This window comes from Theropithecus gelada, chromosome 6, assembly GCF_003255815.1.
Source record: "Theropithecus gelada isolate Dixy chromosome 6, Tgel_1.0, whole genome shotgun sequence".
Classification (NCBI taxonomy): domain Eukaryota; kingdom Metazoa; phylum Chordata; class Mammalia; order Primates; family Cercopithecidae; genus Theropithecus; species Theropithecus gelada.
This window is the reverse complement of record NC_037673.1, coordinates 398,988-414,737: the sequence shown is the minus strand read 5'-3', so window position 1 is coordinate 414,737 and position 15,750 is coordinate 398,988. Positions and strand designations below refer to the sequence as shown.

The 15,750-nt window shown below is 50.4% G+C and overlaps 1 protein-coding gene across 1 annotated transcript in view; it reads right to left on the bottom strand.

Moving 5' to 3' along the window:
• Positions 1-6,579: 6,579 nt before the first annotated feature.
• The window catches only part of CEP72 (centrosomal protein 72), a 35,753-nt gene continuing 26,582 nt past the window's right edge, over positions 6,580-15,750 (bottom strand). Inside the window, exons 10-12 of the mRNA XM_025388166.1 lie at positions 13,125-13,251; positions 9,831-9,942; positions 6,580-7,141 (exon numbers count right to left, since the gene is read on the bottom strand). Coding sequence (XP_025243951.1) covers positions 6,976-7,141; positions 9,831-9,942; positions 13,125-13,251 — 405 coding nt within the window. The 3' untranslated portion in view covers positions 6,580-6,975. The remainder of the gene's footprint in view (positions 7,142-9,830; positions 9,943-13,124; positions 13,252-15,750) is intronic.

Below are 15,750 nucleotides of genomic sequence, written 5' to 3'. Positions count from 1 at the left end.
GATGAGGCTGGACGGTGATGTTATCAATAGGCCAGAACATCCTTCAAACACTGAACCTGCTTCTTTCCTCCTCTTACTACTGAGCACTTTGTGAGCTCTGGTGGTCCAGGGTGTGGCATTTGTCCCCTGGCCTGTGATGGGGAATAATGGGCACAGCGAGATGCTTGACTTCTTTCTTTTGACCTCTTAAAAAACTAAACTAAGCCAAACCACAAAGGAAATCTGCACAACTTAAGAGAAACTTGAAAGGGATCGTGTAACTACTAGTTTGTACTAAGTTTTTTTCAAGAAAGGGAAACAAATTTATATATATATATGTGCAATATATTTTTACACTGTGTGATTAACATAAGGGAGTACTGAGCGTATCACTTTATCAGTGTGACAGGTGATGTCCGTGTCATGGCTGTTCTGACTCTGAAAGGCACTTCTGCCAACGTCTAAACCGCACTCACTGGGGACGTCTGTGGGGTGGGGTGGCTGTGCTGTCCCTTCTGCAGGTGAGAGGCGTGTGGTGTCGCCTGTTGGACTTGCTGTGGAGCCTGGCTTGCAAACCTGTAGTGAAACAGCTCATGTCTGTGTGCACATGCCCCTGTGTGTCTGCTGTCATTAACATTGTGTGTCCAGTTGGTAAAGTGACAAATAAAGGTGTTTTAAAACGTGGATTTCTCTGTTCCTCAGAGCACACATATCTGTAACAGATGGTAACAGGGGATGGGTACTGGAGGGGCCCCAGGTAGGGAGTGTGCTGAGTGCCTCCACTGGGCTGAAGCTCACAGGGCTGAGAGCCTTGTATCCCCTTTGCCTAACGGAGCCTCTCGCTTCCTCATCTAGACAGGAGGACTGTGAAGGAGGAGCAGGCGGACCAGCCATCTGTCAGTTGTGAGTCCTGGTCTAGCACTGGTGCAGCCTTGGGTGGGGTCTAATTCAAAGGGAATGGACATGAGACATGAACACTGTGAACACCACCGTAGCCCCCAAAACAGGGCGACGTCATCACAGGCTGCCAACCTGAGATACTAGCCCAGTGAAACAGTTTTCCAAAATGAGGATACAATAAAGGCATTTTCAGACAATGAAAAGAGAATTTGCCAGCAGCAGACGTTAAGAGAAATTCTAAATGCAGAAAGCAAAGGTGATCTCAAATGGCATGTCTGGTTTGTGAAGAAAGTGGAGCAGAGAGAATAAATAGGTCAATAACTCCAAATTAACAGTGACTATATCAATACTTTGTGAGGTTAAAATGTCCCATAAAAATACTTGGGAACCCCCACAGGTGAGCAGAACAGGAGCATGGGGAGGGACGCGCGTCTTGCGCTCAAGGAACCCCAGGGGTGGGTCAGAACACGGACTAAATGCACACATGCCGTAAGAACAGAACAGAAGCGAGTACACAGTCTCCAAATGAGCAGAGGGACATGTGGGATGACAGATCATCTAAAAGTGGCAAAAGTAGAGAGGGAAAAAATCATGGAATAGAACAAACAGCACAAAATAAGATGGCAGATTAAAACTAATTAGATGGCGGATCAATCAGATTCACTGATAAAACAAGAGAAAGAAACAGAACAGGGAAATCGATAAAATAATATTTTAACCCATATTTATTTGTTATTTCAGCATGGCTAACGATAGATCAGATCAGAAATTGAAAAGAAAATGGAGGCAAAGGGTGTTTTTTTGAAAGGACTGAAGAGAAAGTTCAAACAACGAATATGAAGAATGGCCAAGAATGGGCTGGGTCCCCGGGAGGCAGATGCTGAGGTGGCCTTTGTATCACAAGAGGCTCACTGATGAGGAATGCCCCTGAACAGCGCAAGGGGAGGAGGCAGCGTGGCCAGGAGGCCTCAGGGAGGCTCTGGAGATGGCCTGCTAGGGAGCTCCCTGTGGTTCGCATTAGGTCCAGGCCCTGCCTGCTTGGACACCGGCTGCCCTCAGCTCCAGAGTGTGTCCTCAGCTCCAGAGCCCAGGCACAGCCTGACAGCATGGCGGCTAGAGATGGTCTCTGCCCCTACGCTCCTTGCCCCTGGATAGCAAGGTCTTGCTTGAAGGGACACAACTGTCCCTACGTCTCTGCCACAGGGACACACACAACTTCAAATGCTGAAGCCATTCAAATTATGTGTGTTATATCCCCCAAAATGGAAAATTAAGACAATATGGACCAATTCTTACAGACACATAACATATAAAAACTAACTCCAAAAGAAATGGAAAGCCTGCTCAGCCTTGCGACTTAGGGGAAGTCACTGCCAGCGACAGCAGAAAACCCGACACCTCAGTGGCCGGACACACAAAATTTATTACTCACACGACGTCCAACTTCGGGAATAACAAGAGATCTCTTCCAACAGAAGACAAACTGGCTTCCTAATCCTGTGATGCGGCTGCCCAGGTCACTGGCAGGGAAGCTATCAACGCGACACGCCAGCTCCCACTGCTCTGGCCTTGAAATGACTCACCTCAGTCCCACGCACAGGCTGCTGCTCAGCAGTCACACGGCCCAACCCAACTCACGGATATGCAGCGTAAAGGCAAGGGGGACATAAGGATGGTCTGTGTGAACAGCTCTGCCACATCCTGGAACACTGAGTTATACTGGATCAGTAGTCAAACCTCCTGACAAAGAAAGGTCCAGGCACAAGTGACTTCACCAGAAAATTCCATTAAACATCCATGGAAGAAATAATTATAATATTAAATAAATTCTCCTAGAGAATGTAGAAAGAATGCACAATGTAGCTCATTTTATGGTGGTGTAAAGACACGAATCCTGACAAGAACAGCATTACAAAGGAAAATCGTAAGTGGCCGTCACCCGTGAAGAGAGATACTAACCGCTGTATTAGAGCACGCAGCGACCCAGTGCTCAGGATGCACCAGACGCTGCCCGAGAGTTCTATTCATACTAACTCATTTTACCTTCACAACAACCCTGTGAGGAAGGCACTATTTCCCCATTTTATAGACGAGGAAATCAGGGCCCGAACACAGGTGGTAGGTGGTATAGCTGGGCCACAAAATGCTAAACAAAATATTAACAAACCAAATACAACAATATGTATGTAAAAGAAAATCCGTAATTATTAAGTTGGATTTATCTCAGAAATTCAAGGTTTATTTTTAACAGCAGCAAATTATGGTCATTAACCACATCAATACATTAAATGATAAAAATCATGTGGTCATCTCAATCGTTGCAGAAAAAGTGATAAAATTCATCCATTCTTGATGCGAATTATTGACAGAAGCAGCTTTAAAACAAAAAAAATCTATTACAAGTGGATAAATGGTGAGAATTTATCACCCCTTTGAACATCAGGAAGAAGACAACGATGCCCATTCTGTTACCACCTCTAATCAGCATTGCACTAGGGGTTCCGACCAGTGTAGAGAAGCAAAAAACAAAACAAAAATAAAAACATAAAGTAAAAATCCAGAGTAACGGGAATGGGAAAGAAACCCCATTACTCATAGAAAACATGACTGTGTGCCTAAAAATGAGAAAACAGCTACAGGCAAATGATTAAAATTACTAGATTGCTAGATACAAATTAATACACAAAAATTGAATTTCCATGAAATGGCAACACATAAAGGAAATGAAATCCAAGCACATTTTTAAAAACAGCATCACAAAATAACAAGGACCTAGGATTAAATGTAACAAAAGACATACGAGACCACTGTGAAAAGTATCAGGCTGTATTAACACCCGCTGAAGGAGAGCTATCATTTGGAGAGACAGATACCGTATTCAGGGTTTGTAAAACCCAGTATTGCAAGTATGTCAATGATTCCAAGTTGATCTACAGGCTCAATACAACCCCAAACAAAATCCCAACTCAACCAGCTAGTTCTAAAATGTATGAAATGTAAAGGGTCAAAAACAGCCAAGACATCCTAACGTAAGATGGAAGTATGCACCCGAGAGTGTGTGGTATCGGCAGAGACAGACAAGGAGATGCAGAAACAGACACAGGAATCATCCTGACAAAGGCATCTTCAGCGGCCACGGCTGGGAAAACTGGGCTTATGTCTGCAACACAATGAAACTGGATCCTTAACCTTCAAAACAGGCACAAAAATCAATTCTGGGTAGAATCTATATCTAAAATCCAAAATATACAAAACTGTAAAATCTTTTGGAAGATAACAGAGTATCTTTATGATTAAGGCAGAGTAAAGATTATTAAAAATTAGTATCCAAAATGCTTTTAATCATGAAACAAAATATTGATATATTGGGCCACATTAAAGTTTAAAATTTATCTTAAAAGACACCATTAAAGTAAAAAGACAAGAAAAGCTGTTTGCAAATGTAACTCACAAAGCACTACTATCCAGAATCATAAATAACACCTGCAAATAAATGAGACAGACCATCCAATAGAAAAGTAGGGAAAATACTTGAATAGGTACTTTACAAACAGGAAAACCTGTGAAAAGGTGCTGAACAGAGAGAAGCCAATGAAACCAGGAGGTCTACCCCACACCCTCCAGAGTGAAGGGGCTAATACTTCAGGCAATGGGTGCTGAAAACATGGACCGGCAGACGTGGTCACACACAACTAGCAGCCGGGCCTGCTGGTACAACCACTTTGGAACAGCTGGGAATGTCTAGTAAACCTGTTAAAAACGAGGTTAAGGAGTTAATGGAAACATGAAAATAATGGGATATAAAACTAATAAAAAGAATCAAATGGATTTTTTTTTTTTTTTTTTTTTTGAGATGAGTCTTGCTCTGTCATCTAGGCTGGAGTGCAGTGGTGCAATCTCGGCTCACTGCAACCTCCGCCTCCCGGGTTCAAACGATTCTCCTGCCTCAGCCCCCCAAGAATCTGGGGACTACAGGTGCGCACCACCACGCCTGGCTAGTTTTCATTTTTAGCAGAGATGGAGTTTTGCCAGGTTGGCCACACTGGCCTCGAACCCCCGCCCTCAAGTGATCCTCCTGCCTCAGCCTCCCAAAGTGCTCGGATTACAGGTGTGAGCCACCCTGCCCGGCCTCAAATGGAATTTTAGAACTAAAAATATATCTAATTTCTGATATAAAAAATTCACTATACAAGCTTAACATCAAATTAGGCAAGTGGAAGAAAAGATTAGGAAGCCTCTCAACAGGACAATAAAACCGTCGAGGAAAGGATGAGAGAAAAGGATGAAAAAGCATCGAGTTTAGTGACCGTGAGACAGTGTCACAGTCTAACAGAAAGCTGCCCCCAGACAGGGGCAGGGAGGGAGGAGTGAGAGAGAGACGGGGTCAGACAAGAAATAAAGAAATATGAATAGTGGCTGAAACTCTGCCAAATTTGATGAAAAATATGAACTCACAGGTCCAAGAAGCTCAATGAAACCCAAACGAGGCAAGCATCTATAAGCTTAAGGTGGATCAATAGTAACACCTTCTAATACTCTTACATACATAAATTATGTGATGACAACCCCATCCCAACCCTACAGAAAGTAAATTTGGTATGACACATTTTCCTGCTGAGTTATGACCACAACTGGATAGAGGTGACACAAGAGGGCAGCCTGAAAACCAGCAAGTCCTCTTTGGGGAAGAGACAGCAGAGTCCCACCTCTGACTTCCCTAGAGGTACAATCCACACACACACACACACACACACACAGCTAGCATACACACAAGCACACACAGCACACACTGCAAGTGCACACACACAGCTAGCACACACAGCAAGTGCACGCACACAGCTAGCACACACACAGCAAGTGTGCACACACAGCACACACAGCTAGCACACACATAGCAAGTGCACACACACAGCTGACACAGTAACCACATGAACACAGAGCTAGCACACACACACAAACCAAGTACACACACACAGCAAGCGCGCGCACACACAGCTAGCACACAGCACTTTTTTTTTTTGAGACGGAGTCTCGCTCTGTCGCCCAGGCTGGAGTGCAGTGGCAGGATCTCAGCTCACTGCAAGCTCCGCCTCCCGGGTTCACGCCATTCTCCTGCCTCAGCCTCCCGAGTAGCTGGGACTACAGGCGCCCGCCACCTTGCCCAGCTAGTTTTTTGTATTTTTTTAGTAGAGACGGGGTTTCACCGTGTTAGCCAGGATGGCCTCGATCTCCTGACCTCGTGATCCGCCCGCCTCGGCCTCCCAAAGTGCTGGGATTACAGGCTTGAGCCACCGCGCCCGGCCAGCACACAGCATTTTCTTCTTAGGCCTGCTCATTCTTCCCAATATCAGTTAAACGTCATTTTTAAAAAATGACCTTGTTTTACCAATCACAGCAAGTATGACATAAGATACGAAGTTTCCAAACTAAAAATCTAGTGTCCTATTATGATGTAATTTTCAGAACTACACTGCAAACAAAAGAGCGCGCCAGGGCTTGGGTAGATGTTTTTGCTGTGATATGTTAATATCATAAGACAGTATTTTCAAGGTTTTTTTCCCCCACATCTATAAGTGTTACTTGTGTTAAGTCTTCGAACTTAATTATTCCCGCTCACCTATCATGGTGTACAGCTTGTTCTATAAAATAACTCAATGACAAACTCAGTTACAATTTGTATACAGCCACTTAAAAAGTAACTTTTCAGAACAATGTATTCGTTTATTAAAGATTGCTTGTTACACAGAAAATTATTTTCTTTAATGATCATACATAGCTCTCTTTCACATCAGGCAGTAAAACACTGCATTTACTTCATCTCAGGATACTGGATAAAAGATTAATGGTCAGTTTGTCTCAAAATATGTCAATGTGTTTTGTCTGAAAACATGCAAAGGGCTTGGAGTAATCATATCATTTTAGGAAGTGCTTTAGAAAACCATGCTACAGGCCCTGAATACATTCCAAAAATCCTAAATAATTACAAACAGAAGAGAGAACTCTTGCCAGCCAGTACACTCAGTAAAGAAGGACAAAGGTGCAGACGATGTCGCTTTAGCAGGAAGCTTAAGGGGCGGCCCAGCTTCTCGGCAGGAGTCAGCAGGCCTGGCAGCCTCCTTGGCTGGTGCTACTGTGTGGAAACAGGGCCATGGTCTTTTTGAGCTCCTGGTAGCTCCAGTGCATCTGCTCCACCTCGGCTCTGTGCTGCGCCCGCACCTGGCTCAGCTCCTGCAGCAGGTGTTCATTGGTGCTGACCAGGGAGCTGCAGAACGACAGGGAAGTGGCTTCTTGGCACTTCCGTCCTCTCCAGTGGTGTCGCCCTCACCTGCTGGGCCTGCCCACCTCCCTGCACGGGCACGAAGCTGCCCTGGCCCTGCACACAGACCTGTCTCTGTGGCCCCATCACCTTCTGTGTCCCACTGGCGACCACCCACCTGCCTCCTCCCTTCCCAACCACTGCCCTGACCCCTGGGAGCAGCCTTGGAGGTGCTGCTCACACCTATGGAATGAACGAATGAGCTGAACGGGCTAATGAGTGACTGAATGGCGCCTCTGCTATTCCAGCTACACCCAGTTTTATGAGAAGAGGATGATAAACTTCATGGCTAGCGAAACAATGTTCTAATTCTAGAAAGGATACAGGGACTGAAATATTTCTAATTCCCAGTCAAATATAATAATTTTGACATCGTAATAGTGTAATAGAAGAGTCCTAGTTTTTAATGCTTTTGACTATTTTTATTTTAGAAATAAAGTGCTATTGCATTTTACCAACTTTGTCATTTCCAAATTGCCCTGCTCACCCAGTCAGCGATGACTTGAGAACACTCAGGGCATTACAAGTATTAGACAAGGCAAGGCCCACTGACCTCGGCCACATTAGCCGCAGAGATGGGCACCCCACTGACGGGACCACTGTGCAGGGCCAGGCCCTGTTTGCTTGAACACCAAAAGAGCCACAGGCCAGGACTGGATGAAGCCAGCATGCATCCTGGGGGCAGAAGCCCGATCCCACCGTGTTTGGGAGCTGTGACCCTACCTTGTCCACATCCAGGACAGTGCTCAAGAAGCATGACCCCCAACTCCACCCTGACCTGCCACAGACAGGCCTGCCAGGTTCCAGGGAGTGACGTGGCCCTGCCCACGACTGTGTGCACTGCACCCATGGCTGCCACAGTCCCCTTCCTTCCGCGCCGCTGCAACTCCTCTTGGCCCAGTCTTTTCAGGACCCTTCCCCTCTATAACTTAACTGTGATGGGCCCACGGGGGTCTGTGGCCTTTATCCTGGAAGGGGCAGAGCCTGGCTACACCTATGTCCAGACTGTATTCGAACCCAGGTGAGTGTGGCAGCCTCAGCCTGAGGACTAGGGGAGGGAGGAGGATTGGGAGATGGGGGGAAAGGAAGAGGGAATGGGAGGGGGAGGGGGAGGAACTGACCAGAGCAGCCTTCCCTGCTGAGGCCACAGGAACACGGGTTCACACAATAGCACCCACAAAACCGCCCAGAGCAACCTGTCCTTGCCTCCTCCAGCAGCTCGCCTCTTCCTTTCTGCACCCAACTTCCAACCACTTCCCAGCACACAATTCTTTAAAGACGAACTAAGATTCTGCCTTGAAGATCCCCTCACACCCAGCCCCCTTCTCACCATCCCCCTATAGCCAGGGAGTAAAGGTGAAATCTCCATGTTTCCAACTGAACACGAACTGCAGTGAAGGGGGAAGCACAGCTGCCCAGGGGAACCAGGTTGCCCCGCCATGCCCGACCATCTCTCATGTGCCTGTCTCCCCTGGTCACACTGCATGCAGGTCATATACCGCACAGTCCACAACTCACAGTCCACACTTCACATTCACAATTCAGTCACACCTCAGTCACGCCTCAGTCACAACTCACAGTCATGCCTCACAGTCACACCTCACAGTCACACCTCACGGTCCACACCTCACAGTCACACCTCACGGTCCACACCTCACGGTCACACCTCACGGTCACACCTCACGGTCCACACCTCATGGTCCATACCTCACAGTCACACCTCACGGTCCACACCTCACGGTCCACACCTCACCGTCACACCTCACGGTCCACACCTCACGGTCCATCTCACGGTCCACACCTCACGGTCCACGCCTCGCAGTCACACCTCACAGTCCACACCTCACAGTCACACCTCACAGTCCACGCCTCACAGTCCACACCTCACGGTCACACCTCACAGTCCACGCCTCACGGTCACACCTCACAGTCCACACCTCACGGTCACACCTCACAGTCCACACCTCACGGTCACATCTCACAGTCCACACCTCACAGTCCACACCTCACGGTCACATCTCACAGTCCACACCTCACGGTCCACACCTCACAGTCCACACCTCACGGTCACATCTCACAGTCCATGCCCCTCACAGTCACACCTCACAGTCCACGCCTCACAGTCACACCTCACAGTCCACACCTCACAGTCACACCTCACAGTCCACACCTCACAGTCACACCTCACGGTCACATCTCACAGTCCACACCTCACAGTCACACCTCACGGTCACATCTCACAGTCCACGCCCCTCACAGTCACACCTCACCGTCACACCTCACGCTCATGGTCGATACCTCACAGCCCACACCCCATGGTCACATACCTCACAGTCCCATCTCACAGTCCATGCCTCATGGTCACACCTCATGGTCAGACCTCACATCCACACCTCACAGTCACACCTCATGGGTCACACTTCATGATCCATGCCTCACACATCCAACAGCAGGAAGGGCCTCAGTTTTCAGAGAGGAAAGTTTATGGAAGTTTCAAATCAGCAGTGGGTCCTGGATATCATCGGCCAAGACTCAGGGGCTGCTCCTCTTCTGGGTGTGACCCAGTCCGGCCCCACCCTCCCTGTGCCTGGGCCTTCTCCCCTCCGGGGCCCACCCAAGCCTCATGGGCAGGCACCTGTGGCTCTCCTGCAGCATCTGCGTGAGCTCCTGGATCTTGTCGTAGTGCTCCAGGTGCTGCTTCAGTTCCACAATCTCACCACACAGCCTCTTCACACTTGTTTGAAGTCCTGAAAGAGAAAGAAATAAAAAGTACCATTATTTAGTAAAACTCATTCCTGCATTCTGCAAATGAAAACAATTCTACATTTAAACTAGATCTTGGTTACCAGAAAAAGAATATAGCTGGAAAAGATCAGTTTTAACGAGACTCAAAGACAGGGCGAGCATGAATGCCACGGCCCCACCCTGTGCTGTTTCTACCCTGGGCCCTCCCCAGGCTGAAGCTGTGTGGTCTGCCCTCCACAGGCCCCCACGGAGCCACATCCCTGTGTGAGGGCAGGGAGAGGCAGCACTGGCTGGCAGCCCCTCCACTGGCCTGTCTGCTGGTTTCTCCTCCACCAGGAAGCACACTCTACCCCTGAAGGGAGGGCCTGTGGGTTTCGGGAAAAGCACTAAGCAGCCCACAGTGGCCACAGGTCTCCCAAGTGCCCTCTGACTCTGCATCCATCAGTGACTGAAAATGTGGCTGGTTTCCATCTACTAATTCCCGCCTGTTTCTGGATTTCCAGCGCAAGAGGAAAAGAGAGATACTATTTAGTGGCTCCCCAGATCCAAACATGGGATACAAATAAACCCACACGTAGACACACTCTTGCAAAACCACACATGACAGAGGCAGTGAGAGAGCCGGGGGGGGGGAAGGTGGTGGGCAAAGGTGACGGTGACACCGATGGCAGGCTCTTCTCACCCACGAGGCAGCAGTGCCGCAGCAGCATCCACAGTGTAAAGGCCACGCCACGTGGCGTCTATGTCCACAGACATGTTCACCGAGGGCAGGAATGAAGGAAACGCAGGGTGGCACAGTTTCGGGACCTTGCAGTCCCCATGGTGGTCAAACCAAGAGTCCTTAGATGGCAAAACCAGAACCCCAAGGACAACACTACAGCATCCCAGGGACAAGGAAGCCTTGGGACCCCAAAAACAAGAGGCTGGGACAAACCCCCAACGGCCACAAGTCACACATCACGTCCACTTCTGCGGGGGTGAGGCAGCCATCAGCAGGGGGTGGCCGTGGCCGTCAGCTCTGAGAACGGGACAGCCCCCAAGTGCCCCTGCCCTCTTGGGAAACCCAGTGGGCCAACCAGGAAACCACAGCCCTGCCCCTCCCATGAGGGTGAAGCCAGGGGCCCCCGTGCAGTCTGGAAAAGCTGAGGCAGCCCTGCGATTCCCCAGAGCTGACCTGCCTGGTCCCTTCTACAACAGAGCCTGCACCAAGAGGAACAGCTGGTGTGGGGTCAGGGTCAAGGTCAACCAGGACGACGGCATCAGAGAAGGGTGGAGGAGAGAACAGGGCCTAAGGATCCCCAAAAGGAGACTGCCCTATCCTTGATCCATGAGGTCAGAAAAGGTGCCCTGACCCTGCCTCCTTGAAATTCAGAAGCATAATTTTCATGTAAAAAGAAGCAGAAAGTACTGAAGCCAAATCCCAGTTTCTGTAAGGCAAAAGGTCAGGGCACAAGAACAGCCCTACCACAGTGAAAGCCACGCCCCCAGAATGGACCCACACCAGAACCACTGTTTCAAAATAAGCTGAAGACAAAATGGAAATGACAGAAGAAACGAAAAACAACGTAAGTCACAATCAGAAATGTAAGAAAACAGAGGTCTGAACTCGGGGAAGAATTAGCAATGAAATAAAAAATTCACACGGCAAGTGAAGTTGCTAAGAAGGAGTGTAAGGGAAAGTCCAGCAAGTCCTCGCTTCGTGCTGATGGTTCCGGAAACAGCCACAAAGCAAAGCAACCACCGTAGAACGAAGCCGAATTCACCATCCACACAGGCCGCCGACGGGAGCAAGAGTGACGCTCCCACAGCAATTTCTAGTGACAAGAACATCACCAAACCGCCAAAGACCAAAACACCTCTAATAGTAAACATTAAAATAAATGGAAGCAATGCATACATTTAAGACCGAGTAATAGACAAGTTAGATCATAATTTACTGCTGCAGCCCATCCCAGCGGCTCAGGGCGTGAAGCGGGGACCAGCCCTGATCAGACGTCATCGCACGGCGGGCGGCTCGTACCTGCGCTCACTCGGGACGGGACGGGTCAGACACGCCAACGCCCTGGTGTGCACGGCTTCGGCGCATGGGAGGACACCAGCGCCCCCAGAGAAACCACGGAGCCGGGAGAGCAAGCCACACACACAGTTCTCCCGGGCAGAGAACTGATGGTTTTTCTCATCACCTTTCCGACGAAATGATGTTGAATGAACAGTTATTCAAGGACCTGTTTTAAACATAACAATGTCTTAAAGAAACAGAAGATAGAAAAGCAAAATTTGTAAATAAAAAAGAAGACTCTAAGGAACTCTTACTACTCAATAAAACCACCCAATAAAAACCAACAGGCGAAAGATGTGAGGAGACGCTGCCCCAGACGACAGAGCGGCCACAGGCCTCATCTGCAGCTGCCTCCCTGCCACAAAGGCCGCGGCTGGTTGGGATAGACACCATGAGGCCCACGCGCCCTGAAACAGTTACTACCCGGACTTTAAGAAAAAGCCCGTGAGCCCTGAGAGGTTAGACCAGGAAAAGATGCTCCACTGGTCATTCTCAGGGAAGTATGAGTTAAAACTTCCAAGAAACTCCATGCCACACCGAGAAGGTTACCATGGACAGCAGACTCCATCGGCACTTCCTTATTTAAAATCCAGGTATCTGAACTTGAAATACTGAACACACTTTTGTAAAAATAGCAAAATAGAACAAAAAAAGTGAAGAGAGGGAAATGAGAAAGATCTGGATCTGGATGAAACAGTGACCACAGCAGGCCCGCTCGGGAGAAACACGGGTTCACCAGAAATGCAACCCTAATCTGTAACGCTGAGACGCTGGGCAACAGGCTCATTCACCGATTCGACGGCAGCATAACCGTGGGAGGACGCCAGACAGGAGCAGCGAATCCCACAGTGACCAGGCCGCTCCAGCAGCTGCAGCTCTGACACCCTGTGCTGAGGGGAGGACGGCCAGGCAGGGTGAGGACAGAGGTGGCCTTGCCTCCCACATCCACGCCAGGACTGCCCCAGACATGCGTGTGTGCCATAAACTCCGGTCAAGGCAGCCTCCATGCCAGCCAGCAAGGCAGGGACTCGGCTCCCCACTTACCAACTGCGTCTGCTGCTGCTCGCCTTCCTCGTTACCTAGGCACATTTGAACGCTTACAGTTTACAAAATGACCAAACTTACCAGCAATCTGTAAATTTAACGTGGCTGCAGTGTCTGCACTCTTCACTTCCTTTTTCATACTCAACAAAAGCGATTTTAAGCTACTGTTCTCTTCCAAAGATTTATCTAAATGCTGTCTCAAATCATCCTGGGGACACAGAAAATACACTTAAAATGCACAAGTCAAATTCAGTAAAATGTGTATAGAAAATAAAACTGAAACCTTCTGAGAATCCCCAGAGGGTTCCTTCTGCATACTTGGAGTCACGATGCAAAAGGCAATAATTCGGTTTCATGGCACATCTCCCTGCCCCCAGCCCGCCTGCCCAGCCCTGCAGCACCCTCAGGGGAGGGGGCGAGTGAGGAGAGGGATGGAAAGGAGCGCCCCAGCCCCGTGAAAGCCCCACTCCCGAGTCTCCCTGAGGCATGTGCTCCAGCAGGACCCGCAGGCCTGATGCAGGGCAGGGCAGCCGGTGGTGGCTGGGGGAGCCCTGCCTCTTCCAGGACGCCCTCACAGACACCGTGGGTCCCAGGCCTTGGTGCCAGTGTCAGGCACAGGTGGTCCTGCAGGAATCCCCTTTTGTTCTAGCTCCTTTCACATCCTCAAAGTATGGAGAAGACCCAGAGCACAGGACGAGTTGTCATCAAGGAGGGGAAAGGGCCATGCCTGCAGCCACACGGCAGCCTCTGCCCCTCCCCGGCCCCAGGGTGCCTGGTGAGGTGTGAGCCATCCAAGCTGCCAGCAGCTGCGTCCAGGGTCCCCAGGGATCCAGGCTCACCAGGCTGCTGCTCTCTCAGGCACCAGCAGGCACATCCTGGGGCCGGGTGTGCTGAGCAGACCCCAACTCACTGCCACCAGGGGAGGAAGCGCCTGAGTCTGTACAGCAGAAGCCTCGTGCTGGGGGTGTCTCCACTTTGTCCTCCGCTCAGCGAGCCCACCCGCTGACAGCCCCCTCAACATGCACGCGCCCGCCAGGCCCCGATGCCCATGGTGAAAGCTGATTGCTGGGTCTGAGACCGTCCCCCTCAGGCTCATCCTGGCCAGTTCTTCATTTCACAGCTTCTGCCAAGGTGTCTGCTGCAGTGGTGCCAACCAGCACGACCTGCCCTCCGCGCGGTGCTTTGGATCGTCCAGAAAGCTCCTGGCAGCATCACGTCTCATGGTTTTGCCTCCCAAGGACGCGGTGAGCAATTAAGGCAGGGCTGTGAGCTCCCAGCTCTTTTTCATTAGTTTCTTTGAGGCAAAGTCTTACTCTGTCATCCAAACTGGAGGTCAGTGGAGCAATCACAGCTCACTGCAGCCCCCAACTCCTGAGCCTCCTGCCTCTACCTCCCAAAACAGCTGGGATGACAGGAGTGTGCCAGCACGCCTAGCTAATTGTTTAATTTTTATTTTTTGGAGTCTAGGCCACAGCAGGCGCAGGGAACAGAGGACCGACTGCACCCAGGCTGGGCGCAGCCCATCTGCCTCGGAGGCCGTGCCAGGCACAGCAGCTGGGAGTGGGGCCACCTTTGCCTCAGGACACTGGACTGCAGCTTCCGAAGGAAGCACGTTCAAGGTTGATTCGACCGAGGGATGAGCGTCCTCACGTGGCAGAGTAAACTTGGGTGCTTCTGGAGTGACAGATGTGCGCCTCCCTGGAAGGCAGCGCCCACCAGCCTGCCTGGCTGCTCCCTCTGCGGGGTTCCTGACTGTACTGACTGCTCCTTACCCGCGGGGCCTGGGGCTGCCAGCTCCTTCCGATCACTCGTCCTGACAGGGAACCGGGGCTGCTCTGTCCTGTGGCCCAGGGCTGCCCCAAGGGACAGGGTTGGGCAAACTGCAGAGGGTGAAAAAGCAGGCATCCACAGCAGCCACAGCTGCACGTGACTCTCACCCCTGGTGACACTGGCGCTCAGCACACCTTCGGGCTCCACCTGTCGGCTCCATCTGGTCTCAGGCTCAGAAGGGCAAGGGGTGTGCCCGGCTGCATCCCACAGAAAAGACATCACCGGTGATGGCGCCCAGCTCACTTTCCAGACAGCGGGCCAACGTGTGTTAAGTACAAAGGCTTCCAGACCGGGGGCCACGTGTGTTTAAATACAGAAGCTTCCAGAGAAGGGGCCACATGTTCTTAAATCCAAAGGCTTCCAGAGGAGAGGCCACCTGTGTCTAAACAAGAGGCTCCCAGACGGTGGCCACGTGTGTTTAAATAGAGACTTCCAGACGGGGGGCCACGTGTTAAACAGAGGCTTCCAGACGGGGGCCACGTGTGTTCAAATAGAGGCTTCCAGACGGGGGCCACGTGTGTCTAAACAGAGGCTTCCAGACGGGGGCCACGTGTGTCTAAACAGAGGCTCCCAGATGGGGGGCCACGTGTGTCTAAACAGAGGCTTCCAGACGGGGGCCACGTGTGTTCAAATAGAGGCTTCCAGACGGGGGCCACGTGTGTCTAAACAGAGGCTTCCAGACGGGGGCCACGTGTGTCTAAACAGAGGCTCCCAGATGGGGGGCCACGTATGTCTAAACAGAGGCTTCCAGACGGGGGCCACGTGTGTTTAAATACTGAGGCTTCTGGACAGGGGGATGGGGACCCACGTGTGTTGAAACAGAGGCTTCCAGATGAAGGCCACGTGCTGAGGCTTCCAGACCCGGCCGGGGGCGGGG